The 17,382-nt window shown below is 37.8% G+C and overlaps 1 protein-coding gene and 1 long non-coding RNA gene across 2 annotated transcripts; one reads left to right on the top strand and one right to left on the bottom strand.

Moving 5' to 3' along the window:
- Positions 1-8,491: 8,491 nt before the first annotated feature.
- Positions 8,492-10,221, bottom strand: LOC120110563. Its single transcript, XR_005511683.1, has 2 exons — positions 9,707-10,221; positions 8,492-9,559 (listed from the first exon to the last, which is right to left on the bottom strand). It is a non-coding gene; the product is annotated as an uncharacterized LOC120110563 (long non-coding RNA).
- Positions 10,222-12,981: 2,760 nt separating this feature from the next.
- LOC120110559 (zinc finger BED domain-containing protein RICESLEEPER 2-like) lies at positions 12,982-14,468 on the top strand. Its single transcript, XM_039125864.1, has 2 exons — positions 12,982-14,191; positions 14,300-14,468. The coding sequence occupies exons 1-2, from the start codon at positions 13,039-13,041 to the stop codon at positions 14,395-14,397; spliced, it is 1,251 nt and encodes a 416-aa protein (XP_038981792.1). The 5' UTR covers positions 12,982-13,038; the 3' UTR covers positions 14,398-14,468.
- The last annotated feature ends 2,914 nt before the right edge of the window (positions 14,469-17,382 follow it).

Genomic DNA, 17,382 nt, shown 5'->3' with positions numbered 1-17,382 from the left:
GGTTTAATGTTGCCTTTCAATGGCTACATGTCGCCTGAGTATGCCATGGAGGGTCTTTTCTTGATCAAATCTGATGTCTTTAGTTTTGGCGTCTTGCTTATGGAGCTTGTAAGTGGAAAGAGACATGCTAGCTTTCGTTAATATGGCAACTTTCTTTACCTCGTACGATATGCGAGTAACGAATCTGATCGGTAGTTTTCTACTAATTCCATTTATAAAATAACATGCAGTTGGTAGCTCCACGCCCTTTAAACTAATTCGTGTGATGTACAATTTATGTCACTCTGGAAGTTGTTGAAAGAGCCAATCCCAGGCCCGTCCACTCCTTTAAACTTTTATATATGTGAGAATAATTAGTTTGTTAGATATATAACATGTTATTATTTTATTATATAATATAATTAGTTAATATAATCAATATATAATATATAAAATCTCAAGCCAGGCTAGCTCACGTTTTCAATTTTTTCAGATCCACCCTGATTTTGAGATCGGCCTTACCTTTTTGCCAAGGCCTACTTCACAAGACTTTGTTTAGTTAGTGCCCAAGCCCACTAAATTTCGGGCTGGGCGGGCCACCTGGCCTATGATGAGCTCCAGCTTGAGCTGATTCTAAGCAGCCTCTCATCACTGTCAGAATTGCAGCGGAAGAATATTCTGCATCAAACATGGGTGGAACCTGCGGTCCAAATAATGCAACCATCACGGTTCCAGATGGTCGATAGTACTGCTTTGGTTTTAACAAATGTACAGGAAAGGAATCATTCAAGATGCTTGTGTAACAGCATGGGTGCTTGTGGTAGTCATAGGAGTCCACCAATGAGGTAATAAATTCTCAGTCTGCAGAGGTTTCACTCTTTTACCCAAAATAAGAAATAAGAAAACCAGGGAGGGTTATAATTTTCTTTTTATTTTTTGAGAAGAAAAAGTAAAGATTCTAATTGCGGAGAACAACACTAAAACTACTATTGATTTTTCTTTTCTTTCCTTTTCTTTTTTAATGAAGGTCTACTATTGACTATTCAATGCTGGAACATATACTATTATGGTTATAATCGCTTGGATGCTATCCCGTGAAGATCGTACTAACCAAAATAAAAAATGTTAGGGCTCGTTTGGTTCGCAGGAAGCATTTTTCCTCCTAGAAATATGATTTCTGGAAAGAAAATTTTTAGGAAGAGAATGTCTGCAAATGTACTTTTGGCATTTTTGGTTAAACATGGGAAGTGATAGATTTCCAGAGTGCTTATGTTTGGTTGACCATCCACTTTCCTAGGAAAGTTATGTGTAATTCCTATTATATCCTTAATAAAAATTAGGTCTTTAATGCCTCTTTAATGCTGAAGGACCTTTTTGGGAAAAAAATAAAGATGGAGTGATTCTCGCCTTATGGAAAAGTAACTTTTCCATGTGTCTCATGGGAAAGACTTTTCCATGAAATGTGGGAATCATATTCTCATGGAAATACAACTTTCCCATCTTTCTTCTTTGAAAATCCAACCAAACAAGAGGCATCTCATTACTTTTTCGTTGATCACACTTTTCCCCCTTCTTTTTCTGCAAACCAAACAAGCCCTTCTAGTCTAATCATCAAGGAGTATTCTCATTACTTGTTGGTCATATGGGCATTAATCACTCGAAGGGTTTGAACATAGGTTGGTTGTAGGAATATGGTTATCCTTTCTTTCCCCGAGGGAGAACAACAAAAACCAGGAATCTAATTGTCACAGGTAATGATAAGTTTAAGACCTAATTTTCGGCATCAATTTTTCTTTTTTTTTTTCCTATGAACTTGTTTGTTTGCGACAAATAATTTTATGAAGTTCCTTATCCATCCAAAATAGCTGAAAAAAGAGGCTAGATGATTATAATTGTAATAAATGAGCTTTGATCCAGAAATTACGTACACAAGGTCAATGAAACTCTATATCCTTGTTTTGAGATCGCCAGAAACTCATTAACAACTTGGGCCCACGCCACAGCTGAAATCATGCATAGCATAATTTCCATCATGCTTCCTCAATTGAACTTTTCTCACGGTCAGTGTATTCCACATATTATGTAGTCAAATTTCAATCATTTCCCATAAGTACCAGACTTCTCTTGGCGAGAAGATGGAAGCCTGATAAAGGACTTCTATATCATATTTTTTTCATCAAAGAAGGACATAACAAAGCTTTACATCAAAGGAACCATGGACCAAGACCAAGATAACGTGTATAGCCAAATATTTTCTTTTGATGTAGTTGTTACATTGGGCTGCTTTCTATGACCTATTTTTTGAGAAGAAAAATTAAAGGTTCTAATTGTGGAGAAGAAAAGTAAACCTACAATTGATTTTTTTTTTTTGACGAAAAACCTAGTATTGACTATTGAATGCTGGAACATTTACCATTATGGATATAATCGCATGGACGCTATCTGGTGAAGATCGTACTAACCAAAATAAAAAATGTTATAGTCTAATCATCAACGAGTATTCTCATTACTTGTTGGTCATATGGACATTAATCACTTGAAAGGGTTTGCACATATGTTAGTTGCAGGAATATTCTTACGAATATCGCGCTTTGCGCCGTCAACTGCATATATCATACTCACTCCTATATTGATTTGATTTTATACAATTACACCCAATCTGTATTTTTCATTCTTGATGCATAGTGTGGGATCTTACGAATATCACATCTTGCACCATCAACTGCACATATCTTGCTCCTATATTTATTTGATTTTATACAATTACACCCAATCTGTATTTTTCATTCTTGATGCATATTGTATCGAATATGTTACCCTTCATTTGTATTATATGTGGCTGTTCATGCCACATGAATAATCAACAAAAAACTTCTCTTCTTTGGTGCCTCTCGTTACCACTCTTATCATAGTATTAGAGCATACATGAACTTCTAGCTTCTGCCATGTCCAACACAGAATCATCATCTTCAACATCTGCCATGTCCGGTAATCCTTCCGTTTTCAATCAAACATCCCAACCAGTCATAGATGTCTCATCTTCTTATTTTTTTCACGCGACAGATCACCCGGGTGTTATTCTAGTCTCAACTCCACTTAATGGAGACAATTATCCCACTTGAAAACAGACCATGTAAATGGCACTTAATTATGCCAAAAACAAACTAGGCTTTATTAACGGCATTCTCAACAAACTGACTGACTCTCTTACTGATATCCAACTTTGGGACCGTAGCAATGACATGATTTTATCTAGGGCTGGAAGTGGGCTCGGGCCGGCCCGAAGCCCATCGGGCCGGGCCGCCCGCGGGCCGGGCTATGGGCTAGGCTCAATACAGTTCGGGCCGGGCTCGGGCTGAATGATTAAGCCCATATCTATTTCGGGCCGGGCTCGGGTATATCATGGGCCCGGCCCGGGCCCGGCCAAGTCAGAGCCCACCTCCAGCCCGAATCGCGGGCCCGTCTGCCGCCCGGCCCAAACCCGAATCCCCTAAATCACCCGAATCGACATCGCGGGCAGCAGCTATTTTTAGCAGAGGCGGAGCGGTCTGAGCGATAGGGTTTCTTCGGGCGTCGAGCAGTGGCCGGTGGAGGCGGAGCGGGCTCTGGGGCGTCGAGCAGTGGCCGGTGGAGGCGACGAGGCGACGAGCACTGAAGCTAGGGTTTCTTCGGTCGTCGTCGACCGTCCAAGATCTTCATCTCTTCGACGGTCCGTCGTGGTGAAGAGGAGTCCCGACCACCCTATCATCGGCGAGGTACGATTACCTTCGTTTTGGTTAGGATTTGCAGAAGCGCAGAGTGGACGAGCGGCGAAGGCGTGGAGCTAGGGTTTCCTCGCTTTTTCTTGTCAGCTCGTCGCCGGTCGCCAGCCATCGTCGTCGACCGTCCAAGCTCGGCGAAGCGGGGAAACCCTAGATCTGAGGGCTCTTCGACCGTCCATCGCAATCTTCCGTTATCTTTATTTGTTTTGGGATTTGGCATTTAGTCCGCTCATGCAAGCTTCACTTGAATTTCTATCAATTTTGATTCTTTGAATGTCAGTTTTTGCCTTTTGGTTTTGGTAGTTTGGACCTTCGGTACTTCCAAGCTAGCATCACCAAGAAAATTCACTCAAAATTGTTTACTCGGGATATTATACATTGTTAGTGGCTATTGCTGACATGAAAACAATGGGAAATATTCTCAAATTAGCTTATAAACAAATGGCAAGCCCATGGATGTATGCCTATGTTAAATTTTTGGTTCTTTTCCTTGCAATATTTTCTGGATATGGTGCAAATTATTTTGTATTTCTGTTGCATTTTAACGGTTACTGTATACGGTATAACATTCTACATCTTCAGGCTACAAACGAGCTGGCCCAAACGGGTCGGCCCAGGTTAGGGCCCAACTGGGCCGGCCCAAATGGGCTCGGGCCGGGCTCGGGCCTTGTTCCTTAAAAATTTTTCGGGCCCCGGCCCGGCCCGAAGCCCGGAAAAAAAATTCGGGCCGGGCTTGGGTAGGGGTTTGGCCCGACCCGGCCCGGCCCACTTCCAGCCCTAATTTTATCATAGATCCTTAATTCCATTGATAAAACTCTTGTCAACAGCCTTATTTATCTTGATATTCCTCGTGTTGTTTGGTTGGATCTTGAAGCTCATTTTTCGCAAAGCGACAATCCTTGCATCTTCAAATTGAAGCGAGACATATGTACCTTGAATTAGGATACTATGTCAGTCTCTACATACTACATGACTCTCAAGTTTTATTGGGATGAGTTGGGTATGTTGACTTCTACCCCTCACTGCACATGTGGCGCTTTACAGCATCTTCATCAAACACAGGAGGCTGAACATGTCTTTCAATTTTTGATGGGATTACACAAGTCCTATGCTTCGATTCGAAGTCAAATATTGGCCATGGATCCTCTTCCCTTTATGAGCAAGATCTACTCCATCCTTCATCCGGAAGAAAAACAACGCTTAGTTCATCTTCCCACTCCTAATTTTGATGCTATTGTAATGGCGGCTAATTGCAATCCAAATCACAACCGTTCTTCTGACTCCAAAGGACGAGGTTGTGGTCGCCCGAAATGTGATCACTGTGGGGCTCTCGAATATTGAAAAACTATTTGCTACAAGATGCAAGAGTATCCTGTTAATCAAACTCTATCCTGCGACACTCATAGCTTCATTGATGGGAAATCGAGTTCACATTCCGCAGCAAATCAAGTCAACGGTTCATCGGGTTCTTCCTCGGAGGGTATAATCCCTAGTTTATCACCGAAGCAATATCGTCAACGCATGGATCTGCTTTCACCTTCGAATGCCACCTCTTCCAATTTTGATGGTATACTCGCTTCTTGCAATATTTCCTCCTCTCCTAATACTTCTAAATAGGTCGTTGACACTGGTGCATCTGACCATATGTTTTCTCAGTCCTCCATACTCAATAATACTCAAAATCTTGGTCACCTTTGTCCAATTAAATTGCCCAATGGCGACATAATTTCCATCACACAAATTGGGACAATTCATTTATCTCCTCATCTCTCTTTAACTAATGTCCTTTATGTGCCTTCATTTAAATTTAATTTACTATCCATTAATAAACTCACGACTGCTCTCAATTGTGTTGCCTCATTTTTTTTTCACCTTTTGTGTCTTTTAGGACCTATCAACGAGGAAGCTGATTTGTACATGACGGCCTCTACTATTATAAGCACCTTCCCTCCACAGTGCTATCTTCTCAGTTTTTGTCTGATTCCAACTTATGGCATCAACACCTTGGCCATATCCCATGCACTCCCAAAATTCTACCAGTTTTCGTTCATGAACATATACGTCTCCCAACCATACCAATCATCCCTGCCTCCTTTTGCCCTTGCTCATGCACCACAGGCTCCTCCCGTCTCTCAATCTCGCCCTCAACGTACCCATAAGCATCCCACCTACCTTCAAGACTACATATGTCCCACTCTCCCATCCACATCCTCTACGGCTTTACCAACTCATCAGCACTCCTCAAGTACGATTTGTTCTTTGTCTTCTTTTGCTTTCGTATCACCGTTTCTCTAACAATCATTTGGCTTTTCTATCTGCTCTCTCTCGTCATACTGATTCTACCACTTACTCTCAAGCCGTGCGTCACGCTCATTGGAGTGACGCATGGCTGCTAAAATTCAAGCCTTAAAAGCTAATCACACACGAACCCTTCAATCCCTTCCTCCTGGCAAAAGGCCCATGGTTGCAAGTGGGTATTCAAAACTAAGCTTAAGGCTGATGGACCCATTGAGCGTTATAAAGCTCGCTTGGTTGCTAAGGGCTACACTCAGGTTGAAGGACTTGATTATCAAGACACTTTTGCTCCCATTGCAAAATTAGTTATAGTACGTTGTGTTCTTGCCGTCGCTACTACGCGCAATTGGTTCTTTCATCAATTAGATGTCAATAACTCCTTTCTCCATGGCGATTTGACTGAAGAGGTCTATATGCTTCCTCCACCGAGTTATTGCAAGCAAGGGGAGACCCATGTTTGTTGCCTTCGCAAGTCTCTTTACAGTCTTAAGCAGGCGTCTCACAATTGGTTCTCCAAGTTTTCTTCAGTTTAATTTCTACTAGGTTTCGCCATTCTCAGGTTGATCAGTCATTATTTACTCTCTCGCATGGTTCCTTTTTTATTCTTGTTCTAGTTTATGTCGATGATCTCCTTCTCACAGGCAATGATATTTTCCTAATCACCAAGTTCAAGACTTTACTTGCCGGCCAATTCAAAATCAAGGACCTTGGCACATTGAAGTATTTCCTTGATCTTCAGGTTGCTCTCTCCCCAGCTGGTATTTTTCTTAATCAGCGCAAGTATGCCTTAGATATCCTCACTAATAGTGGACATTCGAGTGCTCGTCCTATTCACTTTTCGATGGAACAACATCTCAAGCTCAATGACATTGATGGTGCTCTCCTTTCCAATCCAAGTTTTTATCGTTTTCTAATGTGTTGATTGATTTACCTTACCATCACCCGCCCTGGCATTGTCTTTCCAATGAACATTCTTAGTCAATTCATGCATCAACCCAGACATCCGCACTACAATGCTGCCATCTGCATGTTGCGCTACATCAAGTCCTCACCAGGACAAGAGGTTTTCTTTTCTGCCACCAACACTCTCCAAGTTTCTGCATACTCTGATTCTGATTGGTCTAGTTGTCCCTTAACTTGGCATTCGACTACTGATTTTTTCATTCAACTTGGCACCAGTCCTATCTCTTGTTGCACCAAGAAGCAATCCACTATGTCACGCTCCTCTTAATTTGTCCCTTAATTTGTATTATATACTATTGTTCATGCAACATGAATAATCAACATAAAACTTCTCTTCTTTGGTGCCTCTCGTTACCACTCTTATCAAATATGATTATCCTTTCTTTCCTCGAGGGAGAACAATAAAAACCAGGAATCTGATTGTCATTTGCTCATAACTGTCACAAGTAATGATAAGTTTAGGACCTAATATTTGGCATCCATTTTCTAGGTTTTTTTTTCCCTCTATGAACTTGTTGGTTTGCCTCAAATAATTGTCTGAAGTTCCTTACCGATCCCAAGTATCTGAGAAAAAGCTGGTTGATTATAGTTATAATAAATGAGTTCTTGATCAGAAAATTACATACAGAGGGTCAACGAAACTCTAGATCCTAGTTTTAAAATCAACTGAAGCTCATTAGCAACTTGGGCCCACGCCACAGCTGTTTTCATGGATAGCATAATTTCCATCATGCTTCCTCAGTTGAACTTTTCTAATGGTCGGTCACATGCAACTATGCAAGTGCCGAGAGATGGACCTTTGAAATATGGAAAAAGAATCGAGGCTTTCCGCCCTTGACGGTGGTCTACAATTTCCACCGCTCGAGTCTGGAGTCTTCGTCGCATCTGAGGCGGCTATATTAGTTATATAGTCCTTATGTTTCTATCCTTCAAAAACAGAATTATCAAAGCGAGGGTGTATTTATTGAAAATATGGTAGATATATGATGAGTCCTTCCGGTTGATAAGTGCACTCATGTTTGTTAATCATGTACTCCCTCTAGACTGAAGGTGTAAATTATATAAAAGTGAGTTATTTAAATCTTGCCGACTAGAAATAAAGTCCTTTCTCATGATAAATTTGCTCCGATTTATTATTTCTATACTCCTATCTCTCCACATCATGCTTGGTTGAACTTATAATTGCACATGACTGTCTCTATTAAGTATATGTTTCGCATTCTGTCTTGCTAGAAGACCAAAATGTATCCTAGTGATTTGTCTCAAGCACTAGTCTGTATGAATGACAATTTCAACAGAAGAAAACATTAAATCATTTACCCACAGTTTATTGGCAGATTAAAAATTTCAGATATCAGCAAAAACTGTACCACAATTATTGGCTTCTATTTGAGAGCAAAGCGGCAAAGATTCTTGTATTGTTATATTTCAAAAAATCAGAAGGAAACCTATCCATAGAAACACATACAGCTAGAAGAAGAAGAATAGCTCGGTTAGCAAACACTCATGAAAGCACAAGTTTAATAATTCAATGGTAATAGCTAGATCAGAGTTTGCATACATGTATTAACATTGATAGTTCTCTGCTAGAACTTACAGATTGCAAAAATTCATTGTCATCAGCAACCAAAGTTTCCCCCAAAAAATACAAAAAGGGAAGGTTGATCCCACAAGTTGAAAGGAACCCACCAGCCAAAAAAAGTGAAGCGTTAACATTGATAGTTCTCTGCTAGAACTTACGGACTGCAAAAATTCATTGTCATGAGCAACCAAAGTTTCCCACAAAAAATACAAAAAGGAAAGCAGCTCCTACAAGTTGAAAGGAACTCACCAGCCAAAAAATGTGAAGTGCAATCACAACACAAGCGCCAAATTTTTCTAGAACTTAAGAGAAAGGGAAAACCTTTCAACAACTTCAACAGCATCTCAAGGCACAAGACAGAACTGCAGAAAAATGGTTATCCCTCAAAGATAACATTCATAAGACTTGCAGATATTGTTGTTGACATATCTCCTCCTCTACTACTACATCGCTTTGCTTGGTAAAAGCCTATCTCTCCACATCATGCTTGGTTGAACTTATAATTGCACATGACTGCCTCTATTAAGTATATGTTTCACATTCTGTCTTGCTAGAAGACCAAAATGTATCCTAGTGATTTGTCTCAAGCACTAGTCTGTATGAATGACAATTTCGACAGAAGAAAATGCATTAAATCATTTATTCACAGTTTATTGGCAGATCATGTTTCTTTCTATGCCCACACAAGAATCTGACAGAAGGGCCAAGTCTGGCAGCTCGCTGAGTACACTTACTTGATTAAGTAATAGACATAACAGATTAGCTTCATGAATGATCCCATCAGAGTCATTATTTTGAACATAATCTCCAATTGCTTAGCAAGGTTCTCCCTTACTCATTCTTCCACACATTCTACTCCTTAAGATTGATACAAAGACTTGAGAAACATAGCTCAAGCAAGAAGAGGATATTATTTTCAAAGAAATTGCGTAATGTGAATCCTATATACCAAGAGTCCAAGTGGCATAATTCATAATCTCTGCTGGACATAAACAAGATTATAAGATAATCAAAACTACCACTGATCATGCTTTTGGAATAACATAACATATCACAAAAGACAGGTCAGAATAATAGTAAAATTATAATATGGTAGAGAAAACGACTTGCATCATCAAGAGGGTACCTTTGAGCGACTGGATTAATAAATGACCAAAAGTTCAGTAATCATACCATCCAGTGAATAGTGTTATATTGGCACATTTTTTTAATTATCAAACATCCCTGCAAGAACAATCTAACAATATGTGACATAATGATGAAATCATAATATGGTAGAGAAAAATGGCTTTCATCTTCCACAAAATATCCCCAGTAAAAATAGCATTCAATAATACATTAGCACATGGCAGCAATCCCAAGAAAGGATGATTTAAGCACAGTGTCGCAACAAACAAGCTATTTTTTTTAAAAAAAAAGAGCATTTCTAACAATATGAATTCATAGTTTTCACTCCTCTAACCATCATGTGTCATTTGACACTCAAACTACAAGAGCAGAATGACTCCTACAAGATCATAACTTCAGTTCTCTATATCCCTCTACAAACATACAAAATGGAATATTCAGAAACTAGTTATAAAAAAGATTAAAAATAAATTAAAATAAAGTGAAAACATAAAAAATATAAAAGTAAAATGAAATATATAATAAACATGAGAGAACATAAACTCAAAAAAAAAAAAAAACTGAGTTTTCAAAAGTGAAAAAAAAGATGCAAAAAAACAGAAAATATTATACTATAAAAGAGAAATAAATCAAATTTTAGTAAACAAAATAGAATAATATTTAAGAAAAGCATAAAAGACCAGATTGCTGAAGCCCTATTAGAGAACAGATCAGAAACAAAATAAAATAAACTTAAAACTGATTCACACATGAAAAGATGACAAACTAGTTGATTAAAAAAAGTGGAAATAAAGAAAGCTGGACTCCTAAAAGTAAAAATATGAAGGAGCACTAAAAATTCAGTAAAATAAATAATTTGTCTTGATTTGTGTTTCTAGGCTTAAATATGTTCGACAATATATGTTATGTCCTTTTCCCCTCTGTTTTCTATAGTATCTCTCTTTTTTTCTGTATTTAAAAGCATGGTGCATTAAATATGCCTATCAAGGAGTAGACACCATTTACAATAACATAAAAGGCAGATATGCATAAGTACCAAAAATACAAATAACACAACCTCATCACCCGCAATGTATCAATAAAAAAATATTTTAAGCATCAAAATATGATTATTATCCAAATTACTAAAACTAAGTCACATCATATTTGAATCCCACTTGCCACGTTTTCGAAAGAGATATGGATTCTACAACATCAAAAGCTGCAGCCAGCTTCATTGAATAAGATTGCCAGTGATTCTTGTAGCAACAAATCATCAAAATTCTCTACAGAAGTCCTAATTTGCCATCTGCATTAAGTGTGTGCATATGAGAGACAAGCATTGATGTAAAATGGATGAATCTAATTTTTCCTATTCCAACACAAACACATAACTTCAGCATCTTGGAAGAAAATAAGTGGGATTTCATGGAGCAACAAGTGCAGTAAGAGAGCACCGCTCATCCAAAAGTGTAGTGATTCAATGACGAAAATCACATTGAACATCTGCATTAAATAAAGTTAATAACAAAGGCAGAACTCATGATACATGAATTACAGAATCTTTTACTTGGATACTAATTAGAAATATGAAATCAAACTATTGTAAGAGACTGCACATGTATATCGGCCAGAAAAATAAAGCAGATAATAAAAATTACAATAACTGCATTCACAAGCAAGCTAGGCGAAGCAGACAAAGATAAATACACAGATGAAGCCATCTGAACACAAATAAGAAGTATTTACTTCAATCACCAACCCAAGTACCAAATGTTTCAAAGAAGTATCAGCAAACAAATGGAAGCAGACAATTAACAAAACAAAATGCTTACAGATACTAGCTTGTAGAAATTCCCCTGTTAATCACACTGCTTACACCTCTGTGTGAACCAAATGATTGCATAAGAACAGAACAAATAGACAAAACCCCACTCAAACACAAATTAAACTCCAAATCCCACTCAAACACATAAATTAAACTCCAAATCCCACTCAAACCAAGAAAAGCAAAAACAGCAAAGACGTTGAGAATTTATCCCAATCATCACGCGATAGTGTAGAAGATTAAAATCAAAGACTGTCAAAAGATCAAAAAGAAATATCCTTTTGAATGCCAGTTGCAAATCAAGGGGAAAACAGAGAAGAATATAAAAGATATATCAGCAATTAAGTAAAACCACTTCAATCAGTAAAAAATATCTCACAGAGACTAGATACTTTTCCAACTCCGATCCCTGCAGAACAGTGGTTAACCTCCACAAGAATGCAAACATCATCAGACATGTTAACAATTCAACCTTTATAAAATCTATTGAAATTGGCATGAAACTAAACAAGAAACTTTTATAAAATCATAGGAACAATTAGTTCTATCAACCTATTCATATGGAAAATGATCTAACACCATGTTCAGCAAAATCTATTGAAATTGGCATAAAAACAAACCCCAAGAACGAAAATAAATCATCAAAATCTCCACAATGTTGAATAAATCACATAGGGCAAGTCCCGGAACTAGATGATCATCACAAAACTAGAACCCAACAAATCATAGCTAGGACACGAAATAACACGGAGATCACCGCCTAACCCTAAAACCATATTAGAAATCAAGAACCGACCAAACCCGAACTCGAAACCAAGAACAATCACCGGAATCCAAAGAACACCGAGACCAAGCTAGATAACAAGAAGATATAACCCTAAAACCAGACTAGCAATTAAGAACCAACTAAAACCGAACCGGAAACCAAGAAACATCTCAGCAAACCAAAGAACGCCGAAACCAAACTTGAAAACAAGAAACAAGTAATCAGTAGCCGAATCAAGAATGCAGAAAGGCGAAAAGATATGAAATGGGGACGGATCGCTTGCCTCCACGTCGCCGTTCTCGTCTTCTGCAGGTGGCCGAGGTTGATAGCGGGATCGCCGCTGCAGGGGCGCAAAGAAGAAGGCCGGCTCCAGGGTTGTGACTGCCCGGCTCGCCATCCTTTCAAGCCACTCGCGCGAAAGAGAGCTCAGGTTCTCCATATCAAGGCGGCCCGATCGCCAGATCCCGGTTGGGAGAGAAGGGGAGAGGGTCGGAGGGAGGATAAAAGTCCCACATAACCCTTCAAGCCTCTCGCGCGAACGCCGAAATAGATCTCAGGTTCTCGATCGCCGAATCCTGATGGATCGTTGGGATAGAACGGGGGAGAGAGAGAGAGAGAGGGAGGATAAAAGTTTCGAAAAAGGGTCCCCTTTGATGGGCTTTCTATCGCTGATGAGGTCGCTTTATGCTTGGCTCAATGAAAAATTGATAGTAAGATTTTTACCTTGACATTGGATAATGCATCTTATAATAATACCATGGCTACTTCTCTCAAGATTCGTCTTCTTGCAAATAAATCTCTCTTGCATGGTGGTGATTTTTTTCAAATTCGTTGTTGCTGCCATGTTATAAATCTTATTGTGCAAGCTGGTCTGAATCTCATTGATGGTGTTGTTTGTAAAATTAGAAATGTGGCCAAGCATTTGAAAAATTCAGTTCCAAAGAAGAAGAAGTTTTATGAAATTGCTGAACAAAGTTTTCATTTGAATACCAGAAAAAGATTGCGTTCTGATTGTTGTGTTAGATGGAATTCTACTTTTATAATGCTGGACCGTGCTATTTATTTCAAGGCAGTTTTAGATCACTGGGGACAGCGTGATAGAGAATTTGGAATCTTTGCACTTTCTGAAGAAGAGTGGGAAAAAATAGCTATTCTTCATAAGTTTTTGAAAGTGTTTTATGATGTGACTAATCAGTTTTCTGCTAGTAAACATCCAACAGCAAATATTTATTTTAGGGGGGTGTGGGAGATTCATAGAAAATTGATAGAGACTGCTAATGGCCCATATGATTTTATGGTTGATATGGTTAGAGAGATGCAAGTTAAATTTAACAAGTATTGGTCTGAGTATAGTTTGATCTTATCTTGTGCTACAGTTTTGGATCCCCGTTGCAAGTTAGAGTTAGTTGAATATTGTTATTCTAAACTTTATGGGGAGATTAGTGCAAGGGAGATGGTTCAGAATATTAAGAATACTTTGTATGATTTATTTGAGGAGTATATGCTGCGTTCAACTTCAGTCTTTTCTCCCAAGATTGGAACTTCTAGTGGCAGTGATGTTGGTAACCAAGATGCAGATAGTTTTGAAGATTATGAATTATTTTTGAGTAAAAAACAAAAGCATGATCATAGGAAGTCACAATTAGATCTTTACTTGGAGGAGCAAAATCTTGGGCTGCACATCGATTTGGATATTCTAGCATATTGGAGAGATGCCTCAGGTCGTTTTCCCGAGCTTGCATCGATGGCTCGTGATATTTTGGCCATTTCCATATCAACGGTCCCTTCAGAGTCTGCCTTCAGTATGGGTAAAAAGTTGATAAATCCTTGGCGAAACTCACTTTCACCAAAGACAATTCAAGCTATTACATGTTATGAGGATTGGTTGCGAGCAAAGGGCTTCTCATTAGGTAATTCTTTAAATCTTTGCTTGTTCTTCTATTTTTTTCTTTAATATATATTTGAATAAAAACTAATTTTCTATTGTTTCATATTTATTTGTTTTTACATTTTTTTAGGACAATCGGGTGTCTTGGGAGCTAACATGGAAGAATCTAGTGAGGATGAAGATGACGAGGAAGAGATGGAAGAGGGATTACATGGTTCGGTCATTTAGATATTCTATTAATAACTCTAATAATTATTCATGTTCAATCAACAATTGCTAATGTTTCAATTTTGTGTTTGTAGGTTTTCAGAGTTAGAAGATGCAAGAATGTTCTACAGTTTTCTATTATGGAAGTGGCTTCAAGAATTATGAACTTTTATGAACTTTTGAATGCACAAAGATGCATGTTTGTTATAATGTTAATGGGACAATGTAATTTGTATTTTGTCTAAGTTTGCAGTTTTTATTGTTAGGTTGTAATTTTCAGCTGGACAACACTATTGGCTTGAAGCTGCAAGTTTTTTCTTTTTTAATGTTTGTAGATATATCCAAATTCCAAAGTTTGAAACCACCACGAACACTATCTATTTAAAATAGGCTAGTTATATCCTTAACATTAACCAATTAACCAATTTAGAGAGCCCATTAAGCTGTTGGGCCATTTTTGCCCATTTCTAGATTCCAAAAAAAAAAAATCGAGCCTGTCGGGTCGGGCCTGTCGGGCCGGTCGGGTCGGGCCTGCCGGGCCGGTCGGGTCGGGCCTGTCGGGTCGGGCCTGGGATCAGATTTATAAGGTTGGGTCGGGCCTGGACAAAAAATTAAGCCCGACAGTCGGGCCGGGCCGGGTCTGGGCACAGCCATCGGGCCTAATTTCTGCTGTAGAGCCCGGCCCGAGCCCGGCCCGGCCCGGGTTTTGATCACCTCTAGTCCAGTATATAGGTGACGTCAGCTTCACCTCCACGTTACTTAAAATAAATTAAAATAATATTTTTTTAATAAAAATATCGAATTTTGAACAACATTATTTTAATAACCGGTAGAACGCTATAAAAACTGTCACGACGGAGGTTGATGTTTGCCATTAAACATTGTTGCAAGTCCCCGACTTTTCATGCATTGATGGGATTTGCACCATTATAAAGACCATGGTTTTAGCCACCCCTAATAAATATTTAAGATAAATAATATAGAAATAAATAATAGTTATTATCTTTCATTATTTTTTGTTACAATAAATTGTCATAATATTAATAACAACCACTCTTTTCACTTGTAAGTTCTTGCAAGTAAAATATGTTTTCTGAAATTCAATTTTTTATATCAAAATTCCCTCCAATAATAATTTTATGATCCAAAAATTAGTATTATTTTATAATAATAATCATTATTTTAGTGCATATTTTAATACTAAAAGGTTGCTTTAAAACACATAACGGTTATTATAACCGTTATAATGGTCAATAACAATTTTTGTAAGGCTCCGTGTTCATTTTATATAGATGTTACAATTTTAATTTTACAAATATTTATCCACAAATGTCTTTAATAATTTACAAGTCCCTAACTTGAGGCTTTATATCGACTGCATCTGTTTGTAGTTTTTTTTACTTTGAAATCTACGAGTGGACCTTCAACTATTTATTGACTACTCTCTGCAATCTCTGGATGGAGGACGTTGAAAAAAAATTACATCCATATTCTTAATTAGAATGTGACTTAATTAGAGAGAGAAATAAGAGGAAGAGAAATAGGATAAGAGGGAAGAAGATGCTATGGTGTCTATCACTAATGCGTACTTTAATAGTTTAATTAATTTAAAATATTGGTTAATTATACAAGAATTACCAAAATATTTAGTTGGAAGAAATAAAGGCATCTATCAAATTGTCTGAGATATTTTAGATATTTATGCAAAATTGTGGCAAAAACTTAAGCACAATAAAACTCTATTTTATTTGCACGTAGAAGTACTTTGGATTTAAATTTTGAATTGAGGCCACTGAAATATCTTATGAGAAGATCTGTAACTTGGGCAACTTGGATTGTCTTGAGTTGAGAACTAGCTCTAGCTCAACCAAAATATATCTCCTAACTCTATTCAAAGCCAACACAATCTTGTGTCTTGATTTATTCAATCCAATACAACCTGGTCCCACCTTAAGCTGATTGAAAGGGTTAGTATTTAGTTGAATTGGTTTGGATTAGATTTATTGAGTTAGGTCAAGTTATATAGGTAATTTAGGAATGGCAAAACAATTTTAAGATTCGTATTACATTAATGTCGGAGTGGTTGAAATCTTATATGCATTATCTAGGTTTATGACCTAATAGAATTGAAGATGTAGTTAAATGAAACATATAAATATTTATTGAAAATATAATATAAACTTAATTATTTATAAATGGGATTGGATTGGATTGGGTTTTGGTTTTAAGCACAATCCTAACCCATTTTTAATTGGGATAGGGTTGGGATTTTCAAGCCTAACCCAACTTAAATTTATAAAAACTCTGTAGCAATCCAACAAAACATGTGTACTGCTAGACTCAACTGAGGATGAATTTTGATGCAGCAATAAAGTTGCTTCATTGCAACCCGAAGGACATAGGTTTGAAACATGGAAAGAACTTCTGTATATATGGAGGTAAGTCTGTGTATTTCACCCTTTTCAAACCCCACAATGCTGGGAGTCTTATACGTTGAACCATCCCTTTTGGTTCAACCTAATTGATGTTACACTCCTAGCATCCCATGAAAATCCAGAATAACTATATATTTCATGCATTCTTCTTAAGATGATAGCCTCTGTCTTTTGTTAGGATTATATGGGAGGTAGATTCCCACCCTGCAGGGAAAGGTCAATGTAGATGAAAAAATTTGATGCTTATACACCCAAATTTTAGAACAACCAACCGAACACTTTCCCATCATATCAATCAGCTAATGAGAGGGTGCATGGTTGGGGATCATTACATACTGTGTATTGTATATGATTTGAGGGAGAAATGAGTAAAAACCACACAACAGGGTTTATGAGCCAAGGAGTTCCCCAAGTTCGTGAAAAAGGACACTCTAATAACTTGCCATTTTTGTTTTGGCTCTATGAAAAAATAAAAGAAAATTAAAAATGTATCACTACTGATCTAATAGCGAATAAGGAGACCCTACAAAAAATAACCTATTAAATCCAATCCTTGTCCGAAGAGAAAAGG

This window comes from Phoenix dactylifera, chromosome 4, assembly GCF_009389715.1.
Source record: "Phoenix dactylifera cultivar Barhee BC4 chromosome 4, palm_55x_up_171113_PBpolish2nd_filt_p, whole genome shotgun sequence".
NCBI lineage: Eukaryota > Viridiplantae > Streptophyta > Magnoliopsida > Arecales > Arecaceae > Phoenix > Phoenix dactylifera.
Note: the sequence above shows the minus strand (reverse complement) of the source record. Positions and strands in the feature narration are given on the sequence as shown.

Coding starts and splice junctions, on each gene's coding strand:
- LOC120110559 (XM_039125864.1), top strand. CDS start 13,039: ATGGCTACTTCTCTCAAGATTCGTCTTCTTGCAAATAAATCTCTCTTG. Junction 14,192..14,299: donor AGCAAAGGGCTTCTCATTAG/GTAATTCTTTAA, acceptor ACATTTTTTTAG/GACAATCGGGTGTCTTGGGA.